The sequence below is a fragment of the Ranitomeya variabilis genome, chromosome 4, assembly GCF_051348905.1.
Source record: "Ranitomeya variabilis isolate aRanVar5 chromosome 4, aRanVar5.hap1, whole genome shotgun sequence".
Classification (NCBI taxonomy): domain Eukaryota; kingdom Metazoa; phylum Chordata; class Amphibia; order Anura; family Dendrobatidae; genus Ranitomeya; species Ranitomeya variabilis.
This window is the reverse complement of record NC_135235.1, coordinates 563,335,036-563,362,902: the sequence shown is the minus strand read 5'-3', so window position 1 is coordinate 563,362,902 and position 27,867 is coordinate 563,335,036. Positions and strand designations below refer to the sequence as shown.

General features: G+C 43.7%; 1 protein-coding gene across 2 annotated transcripts in view; it reads left to right on the top strand.

Annotated features, from left to right (window-relative positions):
- Positions 1–26,079, top strand: part of LOC143765774 (serine/threonine-protein phosphatase 4 regulatory subunit 1-like) — a 105,597-nt gene extending 79,518 nt beyond the window's left edge. For both annotated transcript variants that reach the window (XM_077252799.1, XM_077252798.1), the window contains 8 exons: positions 1,791–1,871; positions 1,973–2,158; positions 13,951–14,112; positions 15,726–15,826; positions 22,229–22,349; positions 23,173–23,307; positions 24,571–24,712; positions 25,658–26,079. In XM_077252799.1, coding sequence (XP_077108914.1) covers positions 1,791–1,871; positions 1,973–2,158; positions 13,951–14,112; positions 15,726–15,826; positions 22,229–22,349; positions 23,173–23,307; positions 24,571–24,712; positions 25,658–25,812 — 1,083 coding nt within the window. In that variant the 3' untranslated portion in view covers positions 25,813–26,079. The remainder of the gene's footprint in view (positions 1–1,790; positions 1,872–1,972; positions 2,159–13,950; positions 14,113–15,725; positions 15,827–22,228; positions 22,350–23,172; positions 23,308–24,570; positions 24,713–25,657) is intronic.
- The last annotated feature ends 1,788 nt before the right edge of the window (positions 26,080–27,867 follow it).

Below are 27,867 nucleotides of genomic sequence, written 5' to 3'. Positions count from 1 at the left end.
GCAGGGTGAACAACCAGAATTCTTTTCTTGGCCAAGATGAATGTAATGTGAGGGTCATGGGAAAGGCAGCGGTGCATAAAGTCAGCCATATGTGCCAAGATCCCTACAGCCAACACTTTCCTGTCTCCACCATAGTGACTACACTCAATCTCCTCCTCATTCCCCTCCTCAGCCCATCCACGTAGGAGAGATGGGATGAAGCTTGTGTGGGTACTAGCCTCTGTTGCGCTTGCATCCAGCTCCTGTTCCTCTTCCTCCTTAGCCTCCACCTCCTCATTGTTACCCAATCTGTGCTGAGCAGATAATGAGGCTGGGCTGGGTAGTATCTCCCTGTGTTATGTCTTCCTCCATCTCCACCTGGTCCTCATGCAAATCTTCATGTTTAATTGTCAGAGGCGAATGTTTAAGTAGGCAGAGAAGCGGGGATCCTTGCGCTGATTATAGTATCATTTCTGCTCACCATCTTTGTGGAGTCCTCAAAGTCTTGGAGAACCACACAAATGTCAGACATCCATGCCCACTCTTCAGTTTTTATGTGCGGAGGCTGACCATAAAACTGATGGGAATGTTGCAGGTGTTTTTTGGCAATTGGCTTCTGCTGCTCACAAAGCCTTGCCAGCATATGCAGTGTGGAGTTTCAGTACATGGTGACGACACACACTAGTCGATGAGCTGGCACTTGCATGCTCTGCTGCAACACTGCCAGAGCGGCAGCAGCTGTAGCAGACTTGCTTAAATGGGCACTGATGCGGTGTTCCTTGACCAGAAGCTCTGGCAAATAAGGGTAGGTTTTCAGAAACCGTTGAACCACCATGTTATGCATGTTGGCCAAGCATGGTACGTGTGTGTACTTGCCAGGCTTCACAGTCGCCACCATTTTACAGCCTTTATCACATACAACCATGCTTGGTTGGAGGCCCAGCAGTGAGTGCCATAGAGCCATCTGGTCTGTTATGCCTTTCAATAACTCTGCCGCAGTGTACGGTTTGTCTCCTAGACAAATTAGCTTCAGCAGTGCCCATTGACGCTTTGCTGAGGCAGTGCTGCAGAACTTCCTGCTGATGTGGAAGGAGTGCTCGGAGATTCCAAATTGGAGGATGAGGAGGAGCAGGAGGAGGTGCAGGAACTGTAGAAGGTGGAAGGCACTTTTGCTCATCACTAATTGATGTAGGTATCGCTTCTGTGACTTGCACTTATCAGAACAACAGGGATTCCCTGGTCTGCTTAGGTGCTCGGATGTGTTTGAATAGTATGTTTGAGTCCACACAGCTACATGTTTCACAGCTGTTAGACAGCCACAACACACGTGGGCATTGCCTAACAAACGGGCAATCCTCTTGTGTGTTGGGCTGCCTAACAGCCACGAATCTTGCTGCCACGGAGACTCAAACATATTATTCGAGCATACGCGAGATACTTGGATAACATGTTATCTGAGCATATTCACTCACTAGTAGCTACACTTGCCCTTCTTTCTCCATTGACTTCTATAGGAGTTCAGCATACTTGCTCTGCTCTTTCTGGAGACTCCCATTGAAGTCAGTGAAGCAAGAGGTGCATGCATGGCCATCTCTCCAGTGACGATGGCTGTGGTACCAGGCTGGCCAGGGGAACCCGTTAGCAGATAGTTGCATGCCCCTCCAATGGACAGCGCATTTATGAAGTGAATAAACCCATTTATTGACTACAGTGTTAGCATAGACTGAATCTGTATAGTTCAGTAAGTACCGTACATATTATATTAAATAAAAATACAGTATGAAATATATTCACAATCTTTTATACTTTAGACAACAGAAGATGAACCACTGCTTCCAATCGTCTCCCTCCAGGAAGAGGAAAGCTACGAAAGTGAAGAGATTAAAGTCCAGGTTAGTGTACAGACTTGTATCTGTTCAGCGTCTTCTTCTCATTCTGGTTTTGTCAGAATGGTAAATGGTTGACATTTGTTTCTTCTACTATTTCTCCTTAGGATGTTGTTCCACAGCCGTTGCTGGACCAATATCTCTCTATGACTGACCCAGTCCGCGCCCAGACAGTAGATACTGAAATTACTAAGCACTGCGCTTACAGTCTACCAGGAGTGGCACTAACTCTGGGAAGGCAAAACTGGCATTTTCTGAAGGACACATACGAGACCCTGGCAGCTGATGTCCAGGTACAGCAAGAAACTGGATTACGGGTTAAGGAGGATTTGGGGACTAGTTGTCTGGTGTCATAGTTTTGCCTGGAGATGCCTGGCCTCAGTTCAGCTCCTTCCTTCTCTATGATGTATTATTGGGGCATAGAGAAGGAAAGACTTTTTTTTTCCCATCATACATGACAGCACCACGAGATAAAAGGGGCGGCTCCTTTCTCCACATCAGTTGGATTCCTGTCCTTGATGTGGAACCCTCAAGATGAAGACTTCTGAAGAACAGAAGAGGATGCCTGGGTCGGATTGGTTTGGGCAGACACTGGTTTGCTGCATCCGTCACCAGGTACCGGTAGTCGCCTCGGGGGCCATGTATTCCATGCCCCCCCTGAGCGAAGCATGGCCACAGCCCGTGAGGCGAACGCCCGGGTGAAGATAGAGCCTTGGAGGCCGCAGTTAGTGTAACCTCCCTGTTGCCGTAAAACCTGCTGCTCCCTTTTGATCCACGGAGGTCACAGGTGTGGGCCCTCCCTGTTGATCTATGGTGGCCATGCAGCCTGTGAGACACATCGGTGCCCAGGGTAGGTAAGGCTCCTCGGAGGTATTAAGCCATCCCTGTTGAGCACTGAAGGTGGTCCCCTTTCCCTCCCTCCCCTCCTTCCTCCCTCCCCTCCTTCCTCCCTGGGCTCCCTTCATGGAGTACCTGTAAGCAGTATGATCGCAGCAGGGAGGAGAGCGGTGCATGGGACATGCGCTGTGGTGAGTGCAGCTTCCGTCTGGGGGACGCGGTGAAGTTCCTTCTCAAGCATTGTGGGAGGAAGTGCGCACAACATCCGGGACAGTGGCACTCGGAACTCTAGATGCGGTGCGAAGGGGCAGGGTGACCGAGAATTCCAGCGCGCACCGGAAGTAATGGCCGGATGCCCGCATAGGACGGAAGAGTATGCGCTGGTGCTGGGAACAGAGGCAGGATCAACCAGGTGAATAGTTGATTAAGGTAGCGCGCACCGTACGTGACTACCGGCGGCACGCATGGAATGAGGCGCAAATCTATTAAATTACCATCTGAGGCTGGATGGCTGCAGAGGCAGAATCAGCTAGGTGATTGGTTGTATTTGCGTGCACTGGAGGTAGTGCAGGCACGATCAACCAGGTAATTAATAAGATTAAATGTGCAGGTGCGCACATACACCTGATTGTAGCACAGACCGGAGTGCTGAGCAGCCAGTAAAGGCAGGATCAACCAGGTGATCCATTAAAAAAAAAAAAGGGGGGGAAGTAAGTCTATTTAAAGGAATTAGAAGTGCTGCCCTGTGTCACTAAACAGTTCAGATTCATTGTGACTGCTCTTGTTACGTGGTGATTTGTAAGATGGAGAGATTTTTCGCCGGAACATTTAATGCCACAGCAAGAGGTGCAGGAGAGGCGGTCTCGCTCAAGTGAGAAGAGCCAGATATGCCATGACAGCAGTAGAAGCCGCTCGGACAGCGTACGGACGGATCGCCATACCAAGGAGGGGTCCTTGGTCTCACTGGGAGACATGGAGAAAACCAGTCAACCTCCGGATCCGGTACCCGTACTCTTAAGCGTCCGAGTGGTGAGTGAACTTCGAGAAAGTTCAGCACGCTAATGTCTGTTCTTTTCTCTTCTCTCCGTCTCTCCCCTCTTTTCTTACATACATTGGGGGGTGAAGTATAGGAGGTCCCCAAAAAATATAAGGCAAAAGCTAAGAATAAGGAATGTCCCTTGTGTAAAAAGCCTTTAAAAACATCCTGGAGTAAAAACTGTGTCAGGGGTGTATTGACAAGACAGTGGCGGAGGAAACACCCTCCTTTACGAAGAGCCCAAGATCTCTAATCCAGTCAGAGGTCTGTAGGTCTGTGAAAGCATTACAGACAGCCGACACAGACACCAGACCTAGGGACAGATCCAGCCCCTCAGTAGCATCCCAAAGGGATTCTTCGGAGTCAGAGGAAAACTCAGATACAGCTCGTTGCTCAGATAGTAGCTCAGAAGAGGAAGATACATTTCCAGCGGGGGCTACGGATAAGCTTATAAAAGCTGTTCGCTCTACCATGGGGCTGATAGACGAGAAGGCAAAAAAGACAGCCCAAGAACTTATGTTCAGTGGTCTACAAAAGAAAAAGCGGAGGTCATTCCCTGTTAATGAACAGCTACAAGAACTGATTAAGAGGGAATGGCAAAAACCGGAAAAAAAGTCCCAGATGATCAACTCCCTAAAAAGGAGATATCCTTTTGAGGAAGATACATCGTCATCTTGGGATAGAGCTCCAAAGATTGATGTGGTGGTTTCAAAAGTGGCCAGAAAATCCTCCCTGCCATTCGAGGATTTAGGTTCTCTAAAAGAACCTCTGGACAGAAAAGTGGACAGTTCCCTGAAAACAGCATGGGAAGCCTTGGCAGGGGCACTAAGGCCAGCTATTGCGGCCACTTGTGTAGTCAGATCCCTAAAATAATGGATAGATAACCTGGAGGATCACGTAAAACAAAAAGTTCCCAGAGAGACTATCCTAGGGGCAATACCGACCATGAGAGCAGCGGCAGTATTTCTAGCTGAGGCGTCAGCAGACTCGGCTAGACTGGCAGCATAGTCAGCAGCTTTAGCCAACACAGGACGCCGTGCGATATGGCTTAAATGCTGGCCAGGAGATACACAAGCAAAGATGAAACTTTGCTCTTTGCCTTGTGAAAGGAATTTCCTATTTGGACTGGCATTAGATGAGGTGTTGGAAAAAGCCGGCGACAAAAAGAAGAATTTTCCAAAACGGCCTTTTCAGCCCTTTTGGCGCTCCTTTCAGAGAGGCCGAAAATTCCGAAGACAACAGTATAGAGACCGAGACAGGAGCAACTTTGACAAGCGATCCAGAGGAGGAAAAGGCTTCTATTTTGGCAAGTCCTCCAGGGACACCAAGAAACCCTCCCAGTGACGGTCCTTCTCAGGTGGGAGGGAGGCTCACTTCCTTCCAGCCTGGGAGAGGATCTCATCCAGCACCTGGATCAGGCCTAAAATTAAAATTTCAGCACTGGCCTCCAACAAAATACATGCAGACTCCAGTACAGTCCTCACAAGAAAACAGAGCAGTCTAGAAGGGGAAGTAATATTTCTTCTAGACAAACATGTCTTAGAAGAAGTTCCGATAGAGGAAAGGATGGAAGGTTTTTATTCCCACCTTTTTCTCATTAACCCCTTCATGACCCAGCCTATTTTGGCCTTAATGACCTTGCCGTTTTTTGCAATTCTGACCAGTGTCCCTTTATGAGGTAATAACTCAGGAACGCTTCAACGGATCCTAGCGATTCTGAGATTGTTTTTTCGTGACATATTGGGCTTCATGATAGTGGTAAATTTAGGTCGATAATTTCTGAGTTTATTTGTGAAAAAAACGGAAATTTGGCGAAAATTTTGAAAATTTCGCAATTTTCACATTTTTAATTTTTATTCTGTTAAACCAGAGAGGTATGTGACACAAAACAGTTAATAAATAACATTTCTCACATGTCTACTTTACATCAGCACAATTTTGGAAACAAATTTTTTTTTTGCTAGGAAGTTATAAGGGTTAAAATTTGACCAGTGATTTCTCATTTTTACAACAAAATTTACAAAACCATTTTTTTTAGGGACCACCTCACATTTGAAGTCAGTTTGAGGGTTCTATATGGCTGAAAATACCCCAAAGTGACACCATTCTAAAAACTGCACCCCTCAAGGTGCTCAAAACCACATTCAAGAAGTTTATTAACCCTTCAGGTGTTTCACAGCAGCAGAAGCAACATGGAAGGAAAAAATGAACATTTAACTTTTTAGTCACAAAAATGATATTTTAGCAACAATTTTTTTATTTTCCCAAGGGTAAAAGGAAAAACTGGACCACGAACGATGTTGTCCAATTTGTCCTGAGTACGCTGATACCTCATATGTGGGGGTAAACCACTGTTTGGGCATACGGCAGGGCTTGGAAGGAAAGGAGCGCCATTTGACTTTTTGAATGAAAAATTGGCTCCAATCTTTAGCGGACACCATGTCGCGTTTGGAGAGCCCCCGTGTGCCTAAACATTGGAGCTCCCCCACAAGTGACCCCATTTTGGAAACTAGACCCCCCAAGGAACTTATCTAGAAGCATAGTGAGCACTTTAAACCCCCAGGTGCTTCACAAATTGATCCGTAAAAATGAAACAGTACTTTTTTTTCACAAAAAAATTATTTTAGCCTCAATTTTTTCATTTTCACATGGGCAACAGGATAAAATGGATCCTAAAATTTGTTGGACAATTTCTCCTGAGTACACTGATACCTCACATGTGGGGGTAAACCACTGTTTGGGCACATGGTAAGGCTCGGAAGGGAAGGAGCGCCATTTGACTTTTTGAATGAAAAATGATCTCCATCGCTAGCAGAGACCATGTCACGTTTGGAGAGCCCCCGTGTGCCTAAACATTGGAGCGCTCCCACAAGTGACCCCATTTTGGAAAGTAGACCCCCCAAGGAACTTATCTAGAAGCATAGTGAGCACTTTAAACTCTCAGGTGCTTCACAAATTGATCCGTAAAAATGAAAAAGTACTTTTTTTTCACACAAAATTTCTTTTAGCCTCAATTTTTTCATTTTCACATGGGCAACAGGATAAAATGGATCCTAAAATTTGTTGGGCAATTTCTGCTGAGTATGTTGATACCTCATATGTGGGGGTAAACCACTGTTTGGGTGCACGGCAAGGCTCGGAAGGGGAGGCGTGCCATTTGACTTTTTGAATGGAAAATTAGCTCCAATCGTTAGCGAACACCATGTGGCGTTTGGAGAGCCCCTGTGTGCCTAAACATTGGAGCTCCCCTACACGTGACCCCATTTTGGAAACTAGACCCCCCAAGGAACTTATCTAGATGCATAGTGAGCACTTATAACCCCCAGATGCTTCACAGAAGTTTATAACGCAGAGCCGTGAAAATAAAAAATAATTTTTCTTTCCTCAAAAATGATTTTTAGCCCAGGATTTTTTAATTTTCCAAGGGTAATAGGAGAAATTGGACCCCAAATGTTGTTGTCCAGTTTGTCCTGAGTACGATGATACCCCATATGTGGGGGTAAACCACTGTTTGGGCACACGGCAGGGCTCGGAAGGGAAGGCACGCCATTTGGCTTTTTGAATGGAAAATTAGCTCCAATCATTAGCGGACACCATGTCACGTTTGGAGAGCCCCTGTGTGCCTAAACATTGGAGCTCCCTAACAAGTGACCCCATTTTAGAAACTAGACCTCCCAAGGAACTAATCTAGATGTGTGGTGAGCACTTTGAACCCCCAAGTGCTTCGCAGAAGTTTATAACGCAGAGCCGTGAAAATAATAAATGTGTTTCCTTTCCTCAAAATATTTTTTTAGCCCAGAATTTTTTATTTTTGCAAGGGTAACAGGAGAAATTGGACCCCAAAAGTTGTTGTCCAGTTTCTCCTGAGTACGCTGATACCCCATATGTGGGGGTAAACCACTGTTTGGGCACATGCCGGGGCTCGGAAGGGAAGTAGTGACGTTTTGGAATGCAGACTTTGATGGAATGCTCTGCGGGCGTCACGTTGCATTTGCAGAGCCCCTGATGTGCCTAAACAGTAGGAACTCCCCACAAGTGACTCCATTTTGGAAACTAGACCCCCCAAGGAACTTATCTAGATGTGTGGTGAGCACTTTGAACCCCCAAGTGCTTCACAGAAGTTTATAACGCAGAGCCGTGAAAATAATAAATGTGTTTCCTTTCCTCAAAAATATTTTTTTAGCCCAGAATTTTTTATTTTTGCAAGGGTAACAGGAGAAATTGGACCCCAAAAGTTGTTGTCCAGTTTCTCCTGAGTACGCTGATACCCCATATGTGGGGGTAAACCACTGTTTGGGCACATGCCGGGGCTCGGAAGGGAAGTAGTGACGTTTTGGAATGCAGACTTTGATGGAATGCTCTGCGGGCGTCACGTTGCATTTGCAGAGCCCCTGATGTGCCTAAACAGTAGGAACTCCCCACAAGTGACTCCATTTTGGAAACTAGACCCCCCAAGGAACTTATCTAGATGTGTGGTGAGCACTTTGAACCCCCAAGTGCTTCGCAGAAGTTTATAACGCAGAGCCGTGAAAATAATAAATGTGTTTCCTTTCCTCAAAAATATTTTTTTAGCCCAGAATTTTTTATTTTTGCAAGGGTAACAGGAGAAATTGGACCCCAAAAGTTGTTGTCCAGTTTCTCCTGAGTACGCTGATACCCCATATGTGGGGGTAAACCACTGTTTTGGCACACGTCGGGGTTCGGAAGGGAAGTAGTGACGTTTTGGAATGCAGACTTTGATGGAATGGTCTGCTGGTGTCACGTTGCATTTGCAGAGCCCCTGATGTGCCTAAACAGTAGAAACACCCCACAAGTGACCCCATTTTGGAAACTAGACCCCCCAAGGAACTTATCTAGATGTGTGATGAGCACATTCAACCCCCAAGTGCTTCACAGAAGTTTACAACGCAGAGCCGTGAAAATAAAAAATCATTTTTCTTTCCTCAAAAAAGATGTTTTAGCAAGCAATTTTTTATTTTCACAAGGGTAACAGGAGAAATTGGGCCCCAATGTTTGTTGCCCAGTTTGTTGTGAGTACAGTGATACCCCATATGTGGGGGTAAACCACTGTTTGGGCGCACGTCAGGGCTCGGAAGGGAAGTAGTGACATTTGAAATGCAGACTTTGATGGAATGGTCTGCGGGCGTCACGTTGCATTTGCAGAGCCCCTGATGTGCCTAAACAGTAGAAACACCCCACAAGTGACCCCATTTTGGAAACTAGACCCCCCAAGGAACTTATCTAGATGTGTGATGAGCACGTTCAACCCCCAAGTGCTTCACAGAAGTTTACAACGCAGAGCCGTGAAAATAAAAAATCATTCTTCTTTCCTCAAAAATTATGTCTTAGCAAGTAATTTTTTATTTTTGCAAGGGTAACAGGAGAAATTGGACCCCAACAGTTGTTGCCCAGTTTGTCCTGAGTACGCTGGTACCCCAAATGTGGGGGTAAACCACTGTTTGGGCACACGTCGGGGCTTGGAAGGGAGGGAGCACCATTTGACTTTTTGAATGCAAGATTGGCTGGAATCAATGGTGGCGCCATGTTGCGTTTGGAGACCCCTGATGTGCCTAAACAGTGGAAACCCCTCAATTCTAACTTCAACACTAACCCCAACACACCCCTAACCCTAATCCCAACTGTAGCCATAACCCTAATCACAACCCTAACCCCAACACACCCCTAACCACAACCCTAACCCCAACACACCCGTAACCCTAATTCCAACCCTAGCCCTAATTCCAACCCTAACCCTAAGGGTATGTGCCCACGTAGCGGATTCGTGTGAGATTTTTCCGCACGACTTTTGAAAAATCTGCAAGTAAAAGGCACTGCGTTTTACCTGCGGATTTACAGCAGATTTCCAGTGTTTTTTTGTGCGGATTTCACCTGCGGATTCCTATTGAGGAACAGGTGTAAAACGCTGCGGAATCCGCACAAAGAATTGACATGCTGTGGAAAATACAACGCAGCGTTTCTGCACGGAATTTTCCGCATTATGGGCACAGCGGATTTGGTTTTCCATAGGTGTACACGGTACTGTAAACCTGATGGAAAACTGCTACGAATTCGCAGCGGCCAATCCGCTGCGGATCCGCGGCCAATCCGCTGCGGATCCGCGGCCGATCCGCTGCGGATCCGCGGCCGATCCGCTGCGGATCCGCGGCCGATCCGCTGCGGATCCGCTGCGGATCCGCTGCCAAATCCGCACATGCCATAACCCTAACCCTACCCGTAACCCTAACCCTAGTTCTAACCCTAACCCTAGTTCTAACCCTAACCCTAGTGGAAAAAAAAAATATATATATTTTCTTTATTTTATTATTGTCCCTATCTATGGGGGTGATAAAGGGGGGGGTTTATTTATTATTTTTTTTATTTTGATCGCTGTGGTAGAACCTACCACAGCGATTAAAATGTACCTGTAAGGAATCTGCCGGCCGGCGGGCGTACTGAGCATGCGCCCGCCATTTTGGAAGATGGCGGCGCCCAGCGAGGAGACGGCCGGACACCGGGAGGATCGGTAAGTATGAAATGGTGGTGGGGGGGTGGATCTGAGCACAGGGGGGGTGATCGGAGGACGGGGGGAGCGGACAGCAGGACGGGGGAGCGGGCAGGAGCACGGGGCAGCGGAGCACAGGACGGAGGGGACCGGACCACGCACCGGAGCACTGGGGGGGCGATCGGTGGGGTGGGGGGTGGTCACTTCAGGTTTTCCAGCCATGGCCGATGATATTGCAGCATCGGCCATGGCTGGATTGTAATATTTCACCTGTTTTTTAGGTGAAATATTACAAATCGCTCTGATTGGCAGTTTCACTTTCAACAGCCAATCAGAGCGATCGTAGCCACGGGGGGGTGAAGCCACCCCCCCTGGGCTGAAGCACCACTCCCCCTGTCTCTGCAGATCGGGTGAAAATGGAGTTAACCCTTTCACCCGATCTGCAGGAGCGCGATCATTCCATGACGCATACGCTGCGTCATAGGTCGTTTTGGCACCGACTTTCATGACGCAGCGTATGCGTCAAAGGTCGTTAAGGGGTTAAAAAAAAACGGACCATTCTTGGAGGACAATAATAAATTTAAAAGGCCTCAATAAATTTCTAATAATTCCATCATTCAAAATGGAGACGATAAAATCAGCAGTGAAACTCCTATATCCTCGGTGTTACATGTCAGTCCTAGACCTAAAGGACTCTGTTACATGTCAGTCCTAGACCTAAAGGATGCTTATTACCACGTCCCAATCAAAAAACAAGATTGCAAGTTTCTCAGGGTGGCAGTTCAGATGGGGTCCCAGTTACGTCACTTTCAGTACAGGGCTCTGCCCTTTGGGATAGCAATAGCCCCACGAGTATTTACAAAACTGATTGCAGAGGTCACAGCACATCTCAGAGAGAAAGATACTCTGATAATACCGTATTTAGACGACTTCCTGACAGTGGGGAAAAATTTTTCTCACTGTCAGGAGCAAGTCAGAATAGTGATGGACACACTCGAGACACTGGGATGGCAGCTGAACCTCAAAAAAATCCAAGCTAGAACCAGCAATGGTTCAGAACCTTTTGGGGATAACTGTGGCCTCCCAGAGGAGAAAGAAGAAAAGATCAAACGGATAATTGTGACATCAATAAAAAAGCCAGAAATGACTTTGAGGAAAGCTATGTCGGTGTTAGGGTCCCTAACCTCATGCATACCGGCGATAAAATGGCCCAGTTCCATGCAAGAGAACTGCAATGCTATATACTGCAGAACGACCTAGAGCTTCAGGGACAGTTAGAGCAGAAGCTCACCCTCCCGGTCTCTGTACTCCAATCGCTCAGATGGTGGTTACAGATAGAGCCATCTCCGAGAGGAGTCCCCTGGACATACACGGCCTCCAAAATAGTCACAACGGATGCCAGTCCTTGGGGGTGGGGAGCCCACTTAGATACACTATGGGTCCAGGACCCCTGGGCTCAGGAGGAAAAAGATCTATCCTCAAACGAGTGGGAACTCCTAGCGATCAAAAAAGCGCTAAGAAGGTGTCTTCCACACTTAACAGGGCATCATGTGAGAGTCCTATCGGACAACCGAACAGCGGTCGCATACGTGAACCACAAGGGGGGCACCCGTTCTCGGTCATTAATGCACATAACAAAAAGACTTGTGACTCTAGCCGAAAGGCATTTCCTCTCATTATCGGCCCTGCATATTCGAGGTGTGGACAATATAAAGGCAGACTTTCTAAGCAGGAATCACTTAAGGCAAGGGGAATGGTCCCTAAAAAAGTCAATTTTTCAACGGATAGTGCACATGTGGGGAAGACCAAGTGTAGACCTCTTTGCCTCAAAAGCCAACAAAAAAGTGCAAAAGTCCTGCTCCCTAAACCCAGCAGACAGACCTTTGGCAGTAGACGCCTTCAGCATAAAATGGACGTCCGTACTCTTGTATGCCTTCCCACCGATATGTCTAATCCCAGCAGTTCTGAAGAAGATCAGGGAGGACAAGGCCAGAGTGATTGTAATAGCTCCCTTTTGGCCGAAAAGACCATGGTTTTACTGGCTGAGAGTGATGTCAGTGACGGACCCATGGGTTCTTCCAGAGGGCCAGGACCTTCTAACACAGGATCCCTTCAGCCACCCACAGAATTCCGGGCTGCATTTGACAGCCTGGCATTTGAAAGGTAGCTGTTAGAAAAAGAAAGGTTCTCAGCTGGTTTGGTATCCACTAAACTTAGCAGCTGAAAACCAGTGACAACCAAGATCTATGGGAGAATATGGAAGAAATTCTTGCCCAGCTCAGGGCCATTATGGGAGGGGGAGGTCCCGATAGTGGCAATACTGGAGTTCCTGCAAAAGGGCTTAGATCTGGGATTGGCTGTTAGTACCCTCAAAGTGCACATTTCAGCTTTAGCAGCCCTATTTAACTGTGACCTGGCAAGCAATAGGTGGGTGATGAGGTTTATCCGAGCCTGTAGTAGAGCTGACTCTGTTCCATCTCCCACTCCTCCACCATGGAATCTAAATTTAGTATTGACAGCTTTGACAGAAAGCCCCTTTGAACCATTAAACACAACATCAGATAAAGTACTAACATTAAAAACAGCTTTGTTAGTAGCACTTACATCGGCCCATAGGGTTGGGGATTTACACGCATTGTCAGCTGACCCCCCTAACACGCAAATTATGGACGATAGAGTTTAAAATTAGATCCGGCATATCTCCCCAAAGTGGTATCGAGATTCCATAGGGCTTAGGACATAACTCTAACCTCTTTCTGTCCTAATACTAGCAACAAGAAAGAGGAGAGACTCCATTGCCTAGATGTCAGGAGATGTATCTTACAGTATTTAGAGGTTACAAAATCCTGGAGGAGACAGAGGGCTTTATTTGTTTCTTTCCAGGGGTCGAGAAAGGGCCTTAAAGCCTCAAAACAAACTATCGCTAGATGGGTGAGAGAGGCCATTATTTTAGCGTATAGTAGTGCAGGCAGGGCTGTTCCACAGGGTCTAAAAGCCCACTCCACGAGGGCCATGGCGACATCGTGAGCGGAGAGAGCAGATGCCACCATCGACCAAATCTGTAAGGCGGCCACTTGGTCCTCTCCGTCTACATTTTTTTAAACATTATAGGTTAGACCTATCTGCTACCTCTGATCTCACATTTGGGAGAAGAGTGTTACAAGCAGTGATCCCTCCCTAAAGAGAATACAAATCTCTGTAACTCTCTCTTGGTGCCGTCATGTATGATGGAAAAACATGGGTATTACCTGGTAATATGTTTTTTCATGAGACATGACGGCACCCTTATATTCCCACCCTGTTGATCACGTCATTAGTTGGGTGCATGATAAGCATTATTAGTGTTATACACTCCCTTGGGTGTTGGTGATTAGAACCATATAGGATGTATTATTTATGTGTACACTAACCGGCGGAGTTCCTCTCATACTCTGTAAAACAACTGATGTGGAGAGAAGAGCCGCCCCTTTTATATCGTGGTGCCGTCATGTCTCATGAAAAAACACATTATTACCAGGTAAGTAATACCCGTGTTTTTAGTCCATAACAGCAAGTAATATCTTTTGTAGTTTCATTTTTTGTAGTGTAATGAATGATTAAAGGTTCTATTAAAAGTAGGGAAGCCACTTTGCAAAACCGTCTTTCCAGTTGTAGTTTGCTAAACGAAGGTAAAATAAATTGTCTGACCTCTGCTTTCCCGGTTTCCTTAGTGGAAGGTACGACGGACATTGGCCTTTTCCATCCATGAGCTCGCTGTTATCCTAGGAGATAAGCTGACTGCTGCAGATCTTGTTCCCATTTTCAATGGTTTTCTGAAAGACCTGGATGAAGTCCGCATTGGAGTCCTTAAACACCTTTATGATTTTCTCAAGGTAATGTGATGTGGGGTTAAGAGGCCTTTTTAGTCTTACAAAGTAACAAGAGTGCATTATATTTTGGAACCTTTAACCCCTTCATGACGGAGCCCTTTTTCTTTTTTACGTTTGTTTTTCACTCCCCTTCTTCCCAGAGCCATAACTTTTTTATTTTTCCGTCAATATGGCCATGTGAGGGCTTGTTTTTTGCGGGTCAAGTTGTACTTTTGAACGACAACATTGGTTTTACCATATTGTGTACTCGAAAACGGGAAAAAAATTCCAAGTGCGGTGAAATTGCAAAAAAACAGTTTTTTAATTATTTTTTTGTACCATGTTCACCAAATGCTAAAATTGACCTGCCATTATGATTCTCCAGGTCATTACAAATTCCGAGACACTAAACATGACTAGGTTCTATTTTTATTTGTATAAAAAAAAATTGCGTCATTTTCGAGACCCGTAGCATCTCCATTTTTCAGGATCTAGGGCCGGGTGAGGGCTTATTTTTTTGCGTGCCGAGCTGTTGTTTTTTAATTATACCATTCTGGTGTAGATGGGTTCTTCTGATTGCCCATTATTGCATTTTAATTCAGTGTTGCGGCAACCAAAAAACCATAATTCTGGGGTCTTGACTTTTTTTTTCACTATGCTGTTTACCGATCAGATTAATTCTTTTTATAACTTAATAGATCATTCAATTCTGAACGCGGAGAAACAAAATATGTGTATGTTTGAGGGGGGGAGGGTGAATGGGGGGTGATTTGAACTTTCATATTTTTTTTCATTTTTTAATATTATTAAAAACATTTTTTCTTTACTTTTTGCATGCTTCAATAGTTTCCATGGGAGACTAGATGCTGCAGTTGTCCAATCTCTTCCGCTACACGCAGGCAATGATCAGATCGCCTGTGTGTAGCAGGAATGCTCACTTGCTATGTGTGCCGACCACCGGGCGGCGCTCATAGCAATCCGGCTATGACAAGCATAGATGTCTGCTTGAGACCTCTGATTGTCATGCCAACCCATTGGTGACCCACGATCACTTGACGGAGTCACTGATGGGCGGGATTTCCGGCACGCTTCTGGTAAGCGCGAGTTAAATGCCGCTGTCAGATAATTGACAGCGGCATTTAACAGGCTAACAGCTGCGGGTTGATCACGATTCCACCCGCGGCTGTTAGAGGTACATGTCCGCTGTTCAAAACAGCGGACGTGTTTCGGGAATAATGTGGGCTTAGCGCCGTAGCTGCCATCAAAGAGGGAGATCTGACATGCGCTGTACATGTATGGTTAATGTCTTGAAAGGGTTAAAGGATATTCCTGGCTCATGCATTCATAGCCCAGATGCAAAACACTTGTCAGGTGACCCGGGTTTTGGAAGCGGCCAAGTGGGCTGTGCTATACTGTCTTTGCAACAACCATAGAGAGTTGTGGAAACCGTGTAGCACTGCCCACTTGTCTGCTTCCATAATCTAGACCACCTCCATCCACTGGCTATATGGCGGAGATGGGCATTCCTCAGTAAAGAGACTGCATTCATCCATGAAGAACAATGGTGGATGATTGCAGTGATGTACTAAAAATGTCACATATGAAGGAATAGATGGTATATCGCTGTTTCTCTGCAGCTTCTCCATGCGGACATGAGGAGGGAATATCTGTACCAGCTGCAGGAATTTCTTACCACAGATAACGTCAGGAACTGGAGATTTCGATACGAGTTGGCAGAGTGAGTGTGATTTATTTTCATAAGTCCTTCATATCAGGAATTACAATGGTACATATGATATTATAGCAGCAGGACTGCGATTCCAGCAGTGGCCTAAAATATTCTATAAACCGTACATTATTTTTTCTCCTGACTTCCTCTGTTAGGAGAAGGTAATATTTCCTTATTACTGAGTAACTCAGTTGTAATGTTTTGTATGGCACACCAGGAGACATGTGGGTTCTGCATGCATGCATTTGTGAAGGTAACACATTAGGGACATATCACTTACCCTGGTAAAGTCACATCAAACTCATCTGAATTAGACCTACGTTAAATGGATTTTGTGAGCAAGACATCCGAAAGAGAAGCCCCCCAGTTAGCACCCTCCATTATTAGTAAGTGCAGCTAACAGAACATCTGTCACTCTGATGGATGGTATCCATGCTTCATTTCTGTAGTAGAGGAAATTCAGGGCTCGTCATAGTTTTTTCCTGTAGTAACTAACCCTTTCCCGACCTCTGCCGTACTATTACTGCGGAGGTCAGGTCCCCTGCTTTTATGTGGGCTCCGGCGCTGAACCCACCTCAAAGCCGGGACATGTCAGCTGTTTTGAACAGCTGACATGTGCCTGCAATAGTGGCGGGTGAAATCGCGATTCACCCGCCACTATTAACCAGTTAAATGCCACTGTCAAATGCTATGTAGCTGAGCCGATCGAGTGGTGCCAGCTTCTAGCATGGCATGAGTAAGAGTAAAGCATGGCAAGAGTAAAAAAAAATGTTTTAAAAAATATGAAAAAATTTTTAAAAAATTAAAGTTTAAATCACCCCCCTTTCACCTCATTCAAAATAAAACAATAAAAAAAATCAAACCTACACATATTTGGTATCGCCGCGTTCAGAATCGCCCGATCTATCAATAAAAAAAAAAAGGATTAACCTGATCGCTAAACGGCGTAGCGAGAAAAAAATGTGAAACTCTAGAATTACGTTTTTTTGGTCGCAGCGACATTGCGTTAAAATGTAATAACGGGCGATCAAAAGAACGTATCTGCACAAAAGTGGTATCATTAAAAACGCCAGCTTGGCATGCAAAAAATGAGCCCTCACCTGACCCCAGATCACGAAAAATGGAGACGCTACGGGTAACGGAAAATTGCGCAATTTTTTTTTTTTTTAGCAAAGTTTAGAATTTTTTTTTTACCACTTACATAAAACGTAACCTAGACATGTTTGGTGTCTATGAACTCGTAATGACCCGGAGAATCAAAATGGCAGGTCAGTTTTAGCATTTAGTGAACCTAGCAAAAAAGCCAAACAAAAAACAAGTGTGGGATTGCACTTTTTTTGCAATTTCACCGCAGTTGGATTTTTTTTCCCGTTTTCTAGTACATGACATGCTAAAACCAATGATGTCGTTGAAAAGTGCAACTTGTCCCGCAAAAAACAAGCCCTCACATGGCCATATTGACGGAAAAATAAAAAAAGTTATGGCTTTGGGAAGGAGGAGAGTGAAAAACGAGAACGCAAAAACGGAAAAGGGCAAGGTCGTGAAGGGGCTTATCACTGGGATTCTTAGGAGCCCTAGTCTCTGAACACCATTTTAAAACCATCAGGAAGACAATAGCGCTGCCCCGGTGCCGAAATTCCCACAGGTGACAGCTATACAAGACAGCTGACACCCTGCTGTATTGGCGATTTTGGAGCCTACTGGGGCAAATTGACCCCTTAAAAAATCCTGTCAGATGTGACAGTGTTATCTAGGGGGTTAAAAGACTCTCTGTGGCAGTATTGACCCCACCCCCCACAGTCGCAATCTTGGGTACCGATCATTGCCATGGTACTCTGACCCCAGGGTACGGTGGCCTGTGATATCCAGCTATAAGCAGGGTCTCAGAGGCTCTATCAGGGACTCACTGACAGTCTATGCATTGCAGTACATGAGTTCTGCAGTCCATGAGACCAGAGATCAGAGTACACTGTAAAAACAAAATAATGAACCACACCAAACATTTTTACTTTTACTTTTCATCATACTGACACAAAAAAAAATAATAAAAAGTGATCAAAAAGTTGTGTAAAAAAAGAAAGAGTATGAATAAAAACGCCAAATCGTCCCACAAAAAACAAGCTTTAATTTGTATCATGTGTGGGAAGAAAAAAAAAGTTACAGCTCTCACAATATCGTGATGCGAAAACAAATACATTTTTGTAACATATTGTTTTTAATCTGTAAAAGCAGCAAAGCATAAAAAAACTACCTTATATACTCGAGTATAAGCCGACCCCCTAATTTTGCCACAAAAAACTGGGAAAACTTAATGACTCGAGTATAAGCCTAGGGTGGGAAATGCAGCAGCTACTGGTAAATTTCAGAAGTAAAAATAGATACCAGTAAAAGTAATTGAGACATCAGTAGGTTGTGTTTTTGAATATCCATATTGAATCATGAGCCCCATATATAATACAGTTCATGATGGGCCCCGTAAGATGCTCCATACAAAATACGCCCCATATAACGCCCCATAAGATGCTCCATATTAAAATATGCCCCATATAATCCTGCATAAAGGTTAATAATGGCCCCATAAGATACTCCATAGACACATTTGACCCATATAATGCTGCACAAATGTTGATTATGGCCCCATAAGATGCTCCATAGAGATATTTACACCATATAGTGCTACACAAACGTTATGGCCCCATAAGATGCTCCATAAAGATAGTTGCCCCATACAGTGCTGCACAAACGTTGATTATGGCCCCATAAGATGCTTCATAGAGACATTTGCCCCATATAGTGCTGCACAAATGTTAATTATGGCCCCATAAGATGCTCCATAGAGGTATTTGCCCCATACAGTGCTGCACAAACGTTGATTATGGCCCCATAAGATGCTCCATACAGACACATTTGCCCCATATAGTGCTCCACAAACGTTGAATATGGCCCCAAAAGATGCTCCATAGAGATATTTGCCCCATATGCTGTTGCGATAAAAAAAAAAAAAAAAACTCACATACTCACCTCTCGTCGCTCAGGCCCCGGCAATTTCAATATTCACCTCTCCTCGTTCCAGGCGCCGCTCCGTCTTCAGCGTCTTCTGCACTGACGCTCAGGCAGCGATCGCGCACTAACCACATCACCACGCCCTCTGACCTGAGCATCACTGCAGAAGACGCTGAAGACGGAGCGGCGCCCCGTACGAGGAGAGGTGAATATCGCGCAGTTCTCCCCATTATACTCACCTGCTCCTGGCGCGGTCCCTGGTTCTCCGGCACCGCAGCTTTTTCCTGTACTGAGCGGTCACCATTACCGCTCATTACAGTAATGAATATGCGGCTCCACACCTATGGGAGGTGGAGCTGCATATTCATTACTGTAATGAGCGGTACCATGTGACCCGCTCAGTACTGGAAGAAGCTGCGGCGCCGGGAGAACCAGGGACCTGCAGGGACCGCGCTGGGAGCAGGTGAGTATTATTAGACTCCCCTCCCCTGCCGACCCCTGGGTATGACTCGAGGTAGAAGCCGAGAGGGGGACTTTCAGCCCAAAAAAATGGGCTGAAAATCTCGGCTTATACTAGAGCATATACGGTATATAAATCTAGTATCCCTATAATCGTACTGACCCGACGAATAAATCAGTCTTATCACTTTTACCGCGCAGTGAATAGCGCAAATTAATTAGATAAAAACAATTCCCATATTTTTCAGACTGTAAGACACACTTTTTTCTTTTAAATTTGGGAGAAAACTAGGGGTGTGTCTTACAGTCCAAATTTAGCTGTGTAAATCCCAAAACCGTGATTTGGACAAAACCCCAGACGGAGCCACTTACTTGATGAGACAGATGCAGTCACTTTGGTTGGACTGGTCTCTGTTCCGGCGGTGTCCTATCATTTTAGGAGTTTTTTTTAGTGCACAAGTGTGGGTGACCACAGATCTGTGCGTGCCTTAAAAGATAGATACCACCGTATGAGACGCCACGCAGAGTACGAATTGGCTCCATTTGCCTCATTATGGTGGGTGGTTCTGTTGGGGGTTTTGTCTGAATCACATTTTTGTGCGATTTACACGGAAACCCTGACATAAGTCCACAGCGTAGAACACAAAATTGTGATCCAAGACTTATACTGAAAACGATCGAAAAATATTACGTACCCCAAAATGTTACCAACAAAACCCCTAACTTATCCCACAAAAAAAAACAGCCGCTACTCGAGTCTGTCATCTGTGGGGTCCAGTTTCACCTGTTAACCATTCTGTAAATAACAAATTTGCGTCAAATACATAAATTACATTTTTACCACTGAAAAGTTATGATGTTATGTTTCCTCATCCTAATGTTATAAAATTCTGTGATGCACCTGTGGGTTTAAAATACTCACTACACACCTAGATGAAATCCTTAAGCAGTGAAGCTTCCAATATGTGGTCATTTGGGGGTTTCTGCTGATCTCGCACTTCAGGGGCTCTACACATAAGACATGGTGTCTGCAATTTATTCCTGTCAAATTTACATTCCAATTACCAAATGTCGCTTCTTCTCTTCTGAACCCTACCGTGTGTCCAAACAGAACTTTTTGACTACATGTGGGCTAGCACCACGCTCAGAACAAATTGGGTAACAAACGTTGTGGTCCACTTTTTCATGTTACCTTTTGAAACTGAGAAATATTTGTGGCTAAAGCAACATTTTCATGAAAAAAAAATTAAAATGTTCAATTTGACAACCTTATGTTATCAAATTCTGTGTAGTACCTGTGAGTTCAAAATACTCATTTATACCCCTGGATAAAATTCTTGAGGGGTGTAGTTTCCAAACTGGGGTCAGGTGTGGGGGTTTTCTGCTGTTTAGGCTCCTTAGGGGCCCTGCAAATGCAACATGGCTCCCACAATTTATTTCAGCTAAATTTTGTGTTCCAAAATTCAAATGGTGATCCTTCCCGTCCGAGTCCTGTCATTGGTCGAAACAGAGGTTTCTGACTACGTGTGGGGTTTAAGCGCGCTCATAAGAAACTAGGTAACAAATTGTGGGGTCCATTTTCTTGTCCTTGTCCTTGAAAAAGTAAAAAAAAAAAAACTGGGGCTAAAGCAATATTTTAAAATAAAAATTATTTTTTTTTTGTTTCATTTGACTTCTCATTAATTCCTGTGTAGCACCTGAAGGGTTAAACAAATTTCCTGACAGCAGTTTTTAAGTATTTGAGAGGTGCATTTTTTCAAAATCGTATCATTTCCAATATATATAGGCCCCGCAAAGTCCATTTAAGTCTGAATAGGTCCCTAAAGAAACAGGTTTTGTAAATTTCTTGAGAAAATGAGAAATTGCTGTTAAACTTTTAACCCTTCAAACGATGTTTGAAAAATAATGCAGATATAAAATAGACATGTTGGAAATGTTCTGTATTAATTATTTTGTACAGCAGGACTAACTGGTTTAAATATATAAAGATTGAAAGTTTGAAAATTGCAGCATTTTTGCCGTAATTCTGATATTTTCACAAATAAACACAAAACATATAGACCTAAGTTTAACACGAAGATAAAGTACAGTATGTCGAGGAAAAAAAATCTAGGAATCTTGGTCATTAACAGGGTATTTCCATCTCTAAGATCCAATATGTAATAGGTATAATAACTTATCAGAAGAACTACACTACTGTTATTATGTCACTTACCAATGTGCAAGGCATTCCAGTAGCTTAGGTATCCATGGTTGCGACCACTAACAACTAACTGTCAATATATGAGTGGTCATAACCATGGAGACACCTAAGCGACTGCGATGCCCCACATGCAACATAGTGAATCAGAAGAACTACACTACATTTCTAATTAAGGATGTTTGCTAATATTATTATTATATCTTGTAGATTGAGAGCCCTTGCAGGAAGGGTCCTCTCTCCTCCTCTACCAGTCGGTGACTCATTTTGTTCAAGATTATTGTACTTGTTTTTTTTGTAATATACACCCCTCTTCACATGTAAAGCCCCATGAAATAAATGGAGCTATAATAATTAATAATAACATATTGGGATATAATCTTGGAGATGGGAATACCCCTTTAAGGTTAAAATTGGCTTGGTCACTAAGGGGTTAAAGCAAATACACAGCCGTCAAGTGAATGCCAGGCTATCTTCCATTTGCAATGCCAAAATACATATTGTACCTGTGTGAACAAGATTAGATCAGGGTAGGTTTTAGCCTCTAAATGTTAGGGGGACGGTTTCCATTCACTGACAGCAAACCGCGAGAACTGATGCAGTAAATATAGCAGGAAGTTGTTTGTCTATCATCTATTCAATTAATCTTTACATAAAACAAAGTAAGAAAAATAAGACATTTTATTGTACTATTTTGCCAGGAAAGCAAAGACCGAAAATAGAGCTTTTTTTTTTCCTTTTCCTTTCAGGCAGCTGATCCTGATCCTGGAGCTGTACAGTCCCAAAGACGTGTATGATTATTTACGGGTCTTAGCGCTGATGCTCTGCTCAGACAAAGTGTCTGAAGTCAGGTGGATCGCTTTCAAATTGGTGAGTTGGAAATCCCTGATCTACCATAGAGACTGTGACTGTAGTCTCAAAAGATAGACCAGTACACATATACAGTACTGTGAAACAGTTTTAGGCAGGTATGGAAAAAATGTTGCAAAGTTTAAAATGCTTTATAAAAATAGCGTCAATTTAGTTTATTTTTTATCAATGTATAAAATGCAAAGTGGATGAACAAAAGAGAAATTTAAATCACATCAACATTTGGTGACCACCCCTTTGTCTTCAAAACACCATTGGTTCTTCTAGGTATTCTTGCATATAGTTTATGCATCAACTCGGCATGGAGGTTTTTCCAAACATCTTAGAGAACTAACCACAGATCTTCTCTGGAAGGCGCTTGTGCAAACCCTTCCGTATCTTCATGTAATCCCAGAAAGACTCAATGATGCTGAGATCCGGGCTCTTTGCAGCCACACCATCACTTCCAGGACTCCTTCTTCTTTACATTGAAGATAGTTCTTAATGACATTGGCTGTATGTTTGGGGTCGTTGTCCTGCTGCACAATAAATTTGGTGCCAATCAGACTCCAAGATGTTGTCTTGAACACAGAGGGTGGTCACATCAAATATTGATGTGATTTAGATTTATCTTTGCATTTTGTTAACTAATAAAAATATAATACTTTCTCGGTCGCTTCATTGTAAACTATTCACACTTCTATTTTTTAAAGCATTCTTACTCAACAACATTTTTTCCAAACCTGCCAAATCCTTTGCACAACACTGTAGAGAATTAGGCACAAAAACACATGTTGGACATCTGTGTGATGCAAGTCTCCTGTCCTCTGTTTTTTTTTTCCAGATTGTTGAAATTTTGCGTAAGTTTTACGCAAATGGTGAAAGTGAGTTGGGCATCAACTTTATTAATGAGCTCATTGTGCAATTCAGACATTCTCCTAAGTGGGTTGGACGTCAGGCGTTTGCATTTATCTGCCAGGTAATTTGACCATTAATGTTTTTTTTTGTTTGTATTTTAATGTAGTTGGGGCGCACTCACCTGCTAGTCATAAGGTTGCATCTTATACAAAAGCAGTGTGCCTGCAGCTTTAACCGTTTTCTGACATTGGACGTACTAATACGCCGATGTCGGCTCCAGTGGTGAGCCCGCATCTTTCCCTGCACATGTCAGCTGTTTTGAATAGCTGACTTGTACCCGGAACAGCCGCAGGTGGAATCGCAATCTATCCGCGGCTATTAACTCATTAAATGCCGCTATCAAACTCATATCAAGTGAGCATTTCTGCTACATACAGACGATCTGAGCATCGCCTGTATGTAGCAGAGCCGATCGGTGTATAGGCAGCTTCTAGTCTTCCTTGGAGGCTATTGAAGCATGCCAAAAGTTTTTAAAAAGTTTTTAAAAATATTTAAAAAAATAAAATATAAACATTCGACTCACCCCTCTTTCGCCCCATTCAAAATAAAGCAATAAAAAAAAAAACAAATATACACATATTTGGTATCGCCGCTTTCAGAATCGCCCGATCTATCAATATTAAAAAAAAATAACCCGATCGCTAAACAGCGTAACAAAAAAAAAGTCAAAACAGGCAATTAAAAGATTGTATCTGCACCAAAATGGCATCATTAAAAACGTCAGCACAGCATGCAAAAATAAGCCCTCACCCAACCCGAGATCACAGAAAATGGAGACGCTACGGGTTTCGGAAAATGGCATATTTTTTATTTTATTTACAAAGTTTGGAATTTTTTTTCACCACTGAAATAAAAAAGAACCTAGACATGTTTGGTGTCTATGAACTCTTAATGACCTGGAGAATCATAATGGCAGGTCAGTTTTGGCATTTAGTGAACATGGTAAAAAAGCCAAACAAAAAACAATTGTGGGATTGCACTTTTTTTGCAATTTCACCGCACTTGAAATTTTTTTTCCCGTTTTCCAGTAGACGATATGTTAAAACCAATGGTGTTGCTCAAAAGTACAACTTGCAAAAAACCAGCCCTCACACGGCCATATTGACAGAAAAAAAAACCATCCTGGCTCTGGGAAGAAGGGGAGCAAAAAAACAAAACACAAAAATGAAAATACCTCCAGTCATGAAGGGGTTAAACTTGCAATTCTTTATTTGTTTTTTTCTAATTTTGTGCTTCTCAATCCCTGGATCCATATAATAAATAATTGTTGTCTGCATCCTTGATAGATAAAGCTCTGTAAAAAGCGGTTTGCTTTTTTTTGCAGGCGGTGGTACAGGAGGAATGTATGCCCGCTGACCAGTTTGTTACTCACCTTCTCCCCAATCTGTTGAGTCTGGCATCCGATCCTGTGCCCAATGTACGAGTGTTACTTGCTAAGGCTCTGAAACAGACGCTTCTGGAGAAAGGTAATCCACCTCTTTAATATTTATTTACAGATTTAGGCTTCAGCTGAAAGCTTCCTCCTTGAAGGCCAAATGGAGGATGTAGCCTCACTTGTCCTCCTGCATTATCTCCTTTGTGTATAGGAATTAGTAGGTTTGTAGTCGAGCAGACCACTGCTAATGATGGCTGCATGAATGTCTCACATTTTCAGTTTTTCAGAAACTCCTTTCTCCCCTGCCTTCCAGCTTTTTGCTTGCTGGGGGGGAGGGGGGGTGTTGTCTTATTCTCCTTGATTGTTGCTTTGAAGCATCGGCAAGTTATCGCGACTGTCCCCAAGTGTGTGCTCTTCTTCTCTGAGAGTAAAGTTAGTTTTGCACAGAGGGACTGAAGCCTGATGGATCCAGCCAGCTTGTAAGCACTGGATTACTTGCCTAGGAGACTAGCCACCACAGTGGTGGTCGGTAACCTAGGCAGCAAGTGGTAAACAAAAGAATTTAGAAAATCCTTCCATTCTTAAGAACGGAGTGGATTTAACTTTTTTAAATAAAAACCTCTTCCTTCTAAAAGTTGAAGGGGATGTGTACTGCCCCTTCGGTCTGCTGACCAACATGGTGATTAATCAGAACCCCCTTACCGATCTTGTGTTAAGTGCCCTGTTAAAACGAATGCTTGTTCCTGATCTTTGACCCTCATCAGCATTTCTGATCAGCTTGACAAATGGATATATTATTTCATTGCATGGAGGGGGAATAAATAGGTAAAAATCATGAAATACGGTCCATGTTTTCCTGGACAAGAGACATCTGTGTGTATTGGTTGTGTTGATGTAGCCCAATAGAATTAGCCATTTTATCAGCCAAAAAAAAAAAACATTAAAATTGGCTTTTGTTAGTGGAGGGAGAAGGTTTCCTGCACCATATGCAATATGTTCTGTGTCAGTCGGTATAATTGTGAACTCGTTCTTTCAGCCTACTTCACCAGCCTGGGTAACCCGCATCTTGATGCTGTGGAAAAGACGGTGCAGGCTATGCAGCTGGACCGAGACCAAGACGTGCGGTTCTTTTCTACAGCAGAGCCAAAGCGACACCTCCGGAGCACACCCTTGGAACAATCTGTCGACTGATAGCCTGACCTGTGTATGGGGGTTTATTTTATTTTGTAATCTTTCCAATAGATCTACCAATCCTACGATGTATACTTTGTTTTTTGGACATGGTCCAATGACTGCAACATAACCCAATGTTTTAATGGCATGAAACATATTATATAGCAATTTTTATAGATACATTTAATACCGCAAAGATGCATGGTAACTGCAAAGATGATTACGCTTCTGTCTGTGAACCCCATTTATTATGGAAACCCGGTCAATGAACCAAGGGCTTAACAGAAAAAAAAAAAACAGCCAATGTTCAGTGTTTGTATATATGCCTGTATAAGATGGAAAGCTGTACACTATCTTCTGTAATATGTTTTTGAATATATTTTATATATTTTTTTAACAAAAAAAGCAAAAACCTGTGGTCGAGTAAATTTTGGGGGGTAATGGTTGCATATGTGAATAATAATGAGCCTGTCCTGTAATGCATAATCTTATTTTTCTGTCGGACCGCAGAGAGAATCGTGGGATTTGATGCAAAGTTAGCAGAGATGAGATTAGAGAAATTGTAGGTCAGTTTATTTCTGTAGATTAGTCAAAATAAGTGACCGCTTGCTGCTGTAATATTAGACACAGCCTGTGGACATCAGTGGCGCTATTTCTAGAAAAGAAAATAGCAGACACTTTTCTGATCTTTTACAAAACCGTTAAGAATTACTGTAAGTGCAGATGTGAAGCTCATCTGTGTCAGGGTGCCGAATCCTTACGGTCTGGGTGAGCCAAATGGTTTCACACAGCCGCCATGTGTAATCTGAATACTTACCGCGATGTTACAAATGCTGTGGGTCTCTTGACCCGATCTTAGCCTTATATTTGGCTATGATGCGGTTGAGTCCCGGTCCAAACTCGGGGTGTGACTGAAAGGCAGCCTAAGGGCGCCGTATAAATCGGACCATGCACAGATTGGCTGGCGGTTCTCCCGACCTGGGCGTGACAGCTTCATGTCTTTCTAGGCAGCTGTGACGCTCGGGTTGGGAGAGCCGCGGCCAGTCGGAGGACTGCGCTCCAATATCAATCCAAGTTATATAGCTCCATCATTTCACCCTAAGGGAAGGAAATCTGAATATAAAGTTTGCAATATCTCCCCACCCCCATTAGTTTATTTGTTTCAATTATTTTATTTATTTTTGTGACTAATCTTTTGAGGGTGAGGACAACACCTAACCTCCTCAGGGAGGGAAAACTGAGCTTTACTAGAAAGGATATGCAAAATTATCTCTTTCACTCCTTTGTCCCATTTTTTTTTTTTTTTTTTTTGAGCTGATTACATGATGCACCGTTATTGAGACCCTCAGTAATCTGCAAGGCAGCTCGGCAGTAAGTCTGCAGTTTTCCTGCAGTGCCTCCGCAGGGGAAATGAAGCATTACATGATGCCCAATAAAAGAGCTGGGCTGTTTGTGTAATCCATGTATGTGCCGAGTCCTTCAGAGCAGGAGGGACACTCTTGGTAGCAGCTTCTCTCCACTTTGGCATATAAAGCGGTGCTAAACAGGATCCCCCTCTCTTCCGCCAATCTCTATAAAGTGAGCATTCCCTATGCATTGTGTATGCCAGTGTGACAGCCCTGGAGTATATATCATTTACTTATTACAGTAAAGCATTCCGTGAATTGTATATAGCCCCATAGATATTGCGGGATAGGAAAAGATAAACCCACCACTCTCGTTTTCCTTTAGCCCAGCCATTGTATAAAAACACAACCTGTGACTTGTGACTTTCTAGCTGCGGTGAAACTACAACTCTCAGCATGACTGGAGTTGAATGGGGGTTGGGGGGTAATATTTTCTATGTTGATAATTTTTTTCTTACAGTAGTGCATGTCTGACGGCACAGCAACATTTCAGATCATGCTGCTAATACCCGGTAGCCTCTTCTGCTTGTGAGGTTTTTCGGTACAATATAAATTTAATATATAATTTTAATGTGATCATAAATCCCTTTTTATATTTTAATGCAAAGCACACTCTTTTATTAATATCTTTTATTTTATAAGCACATTGTTAAGAGCAAAACTGTAA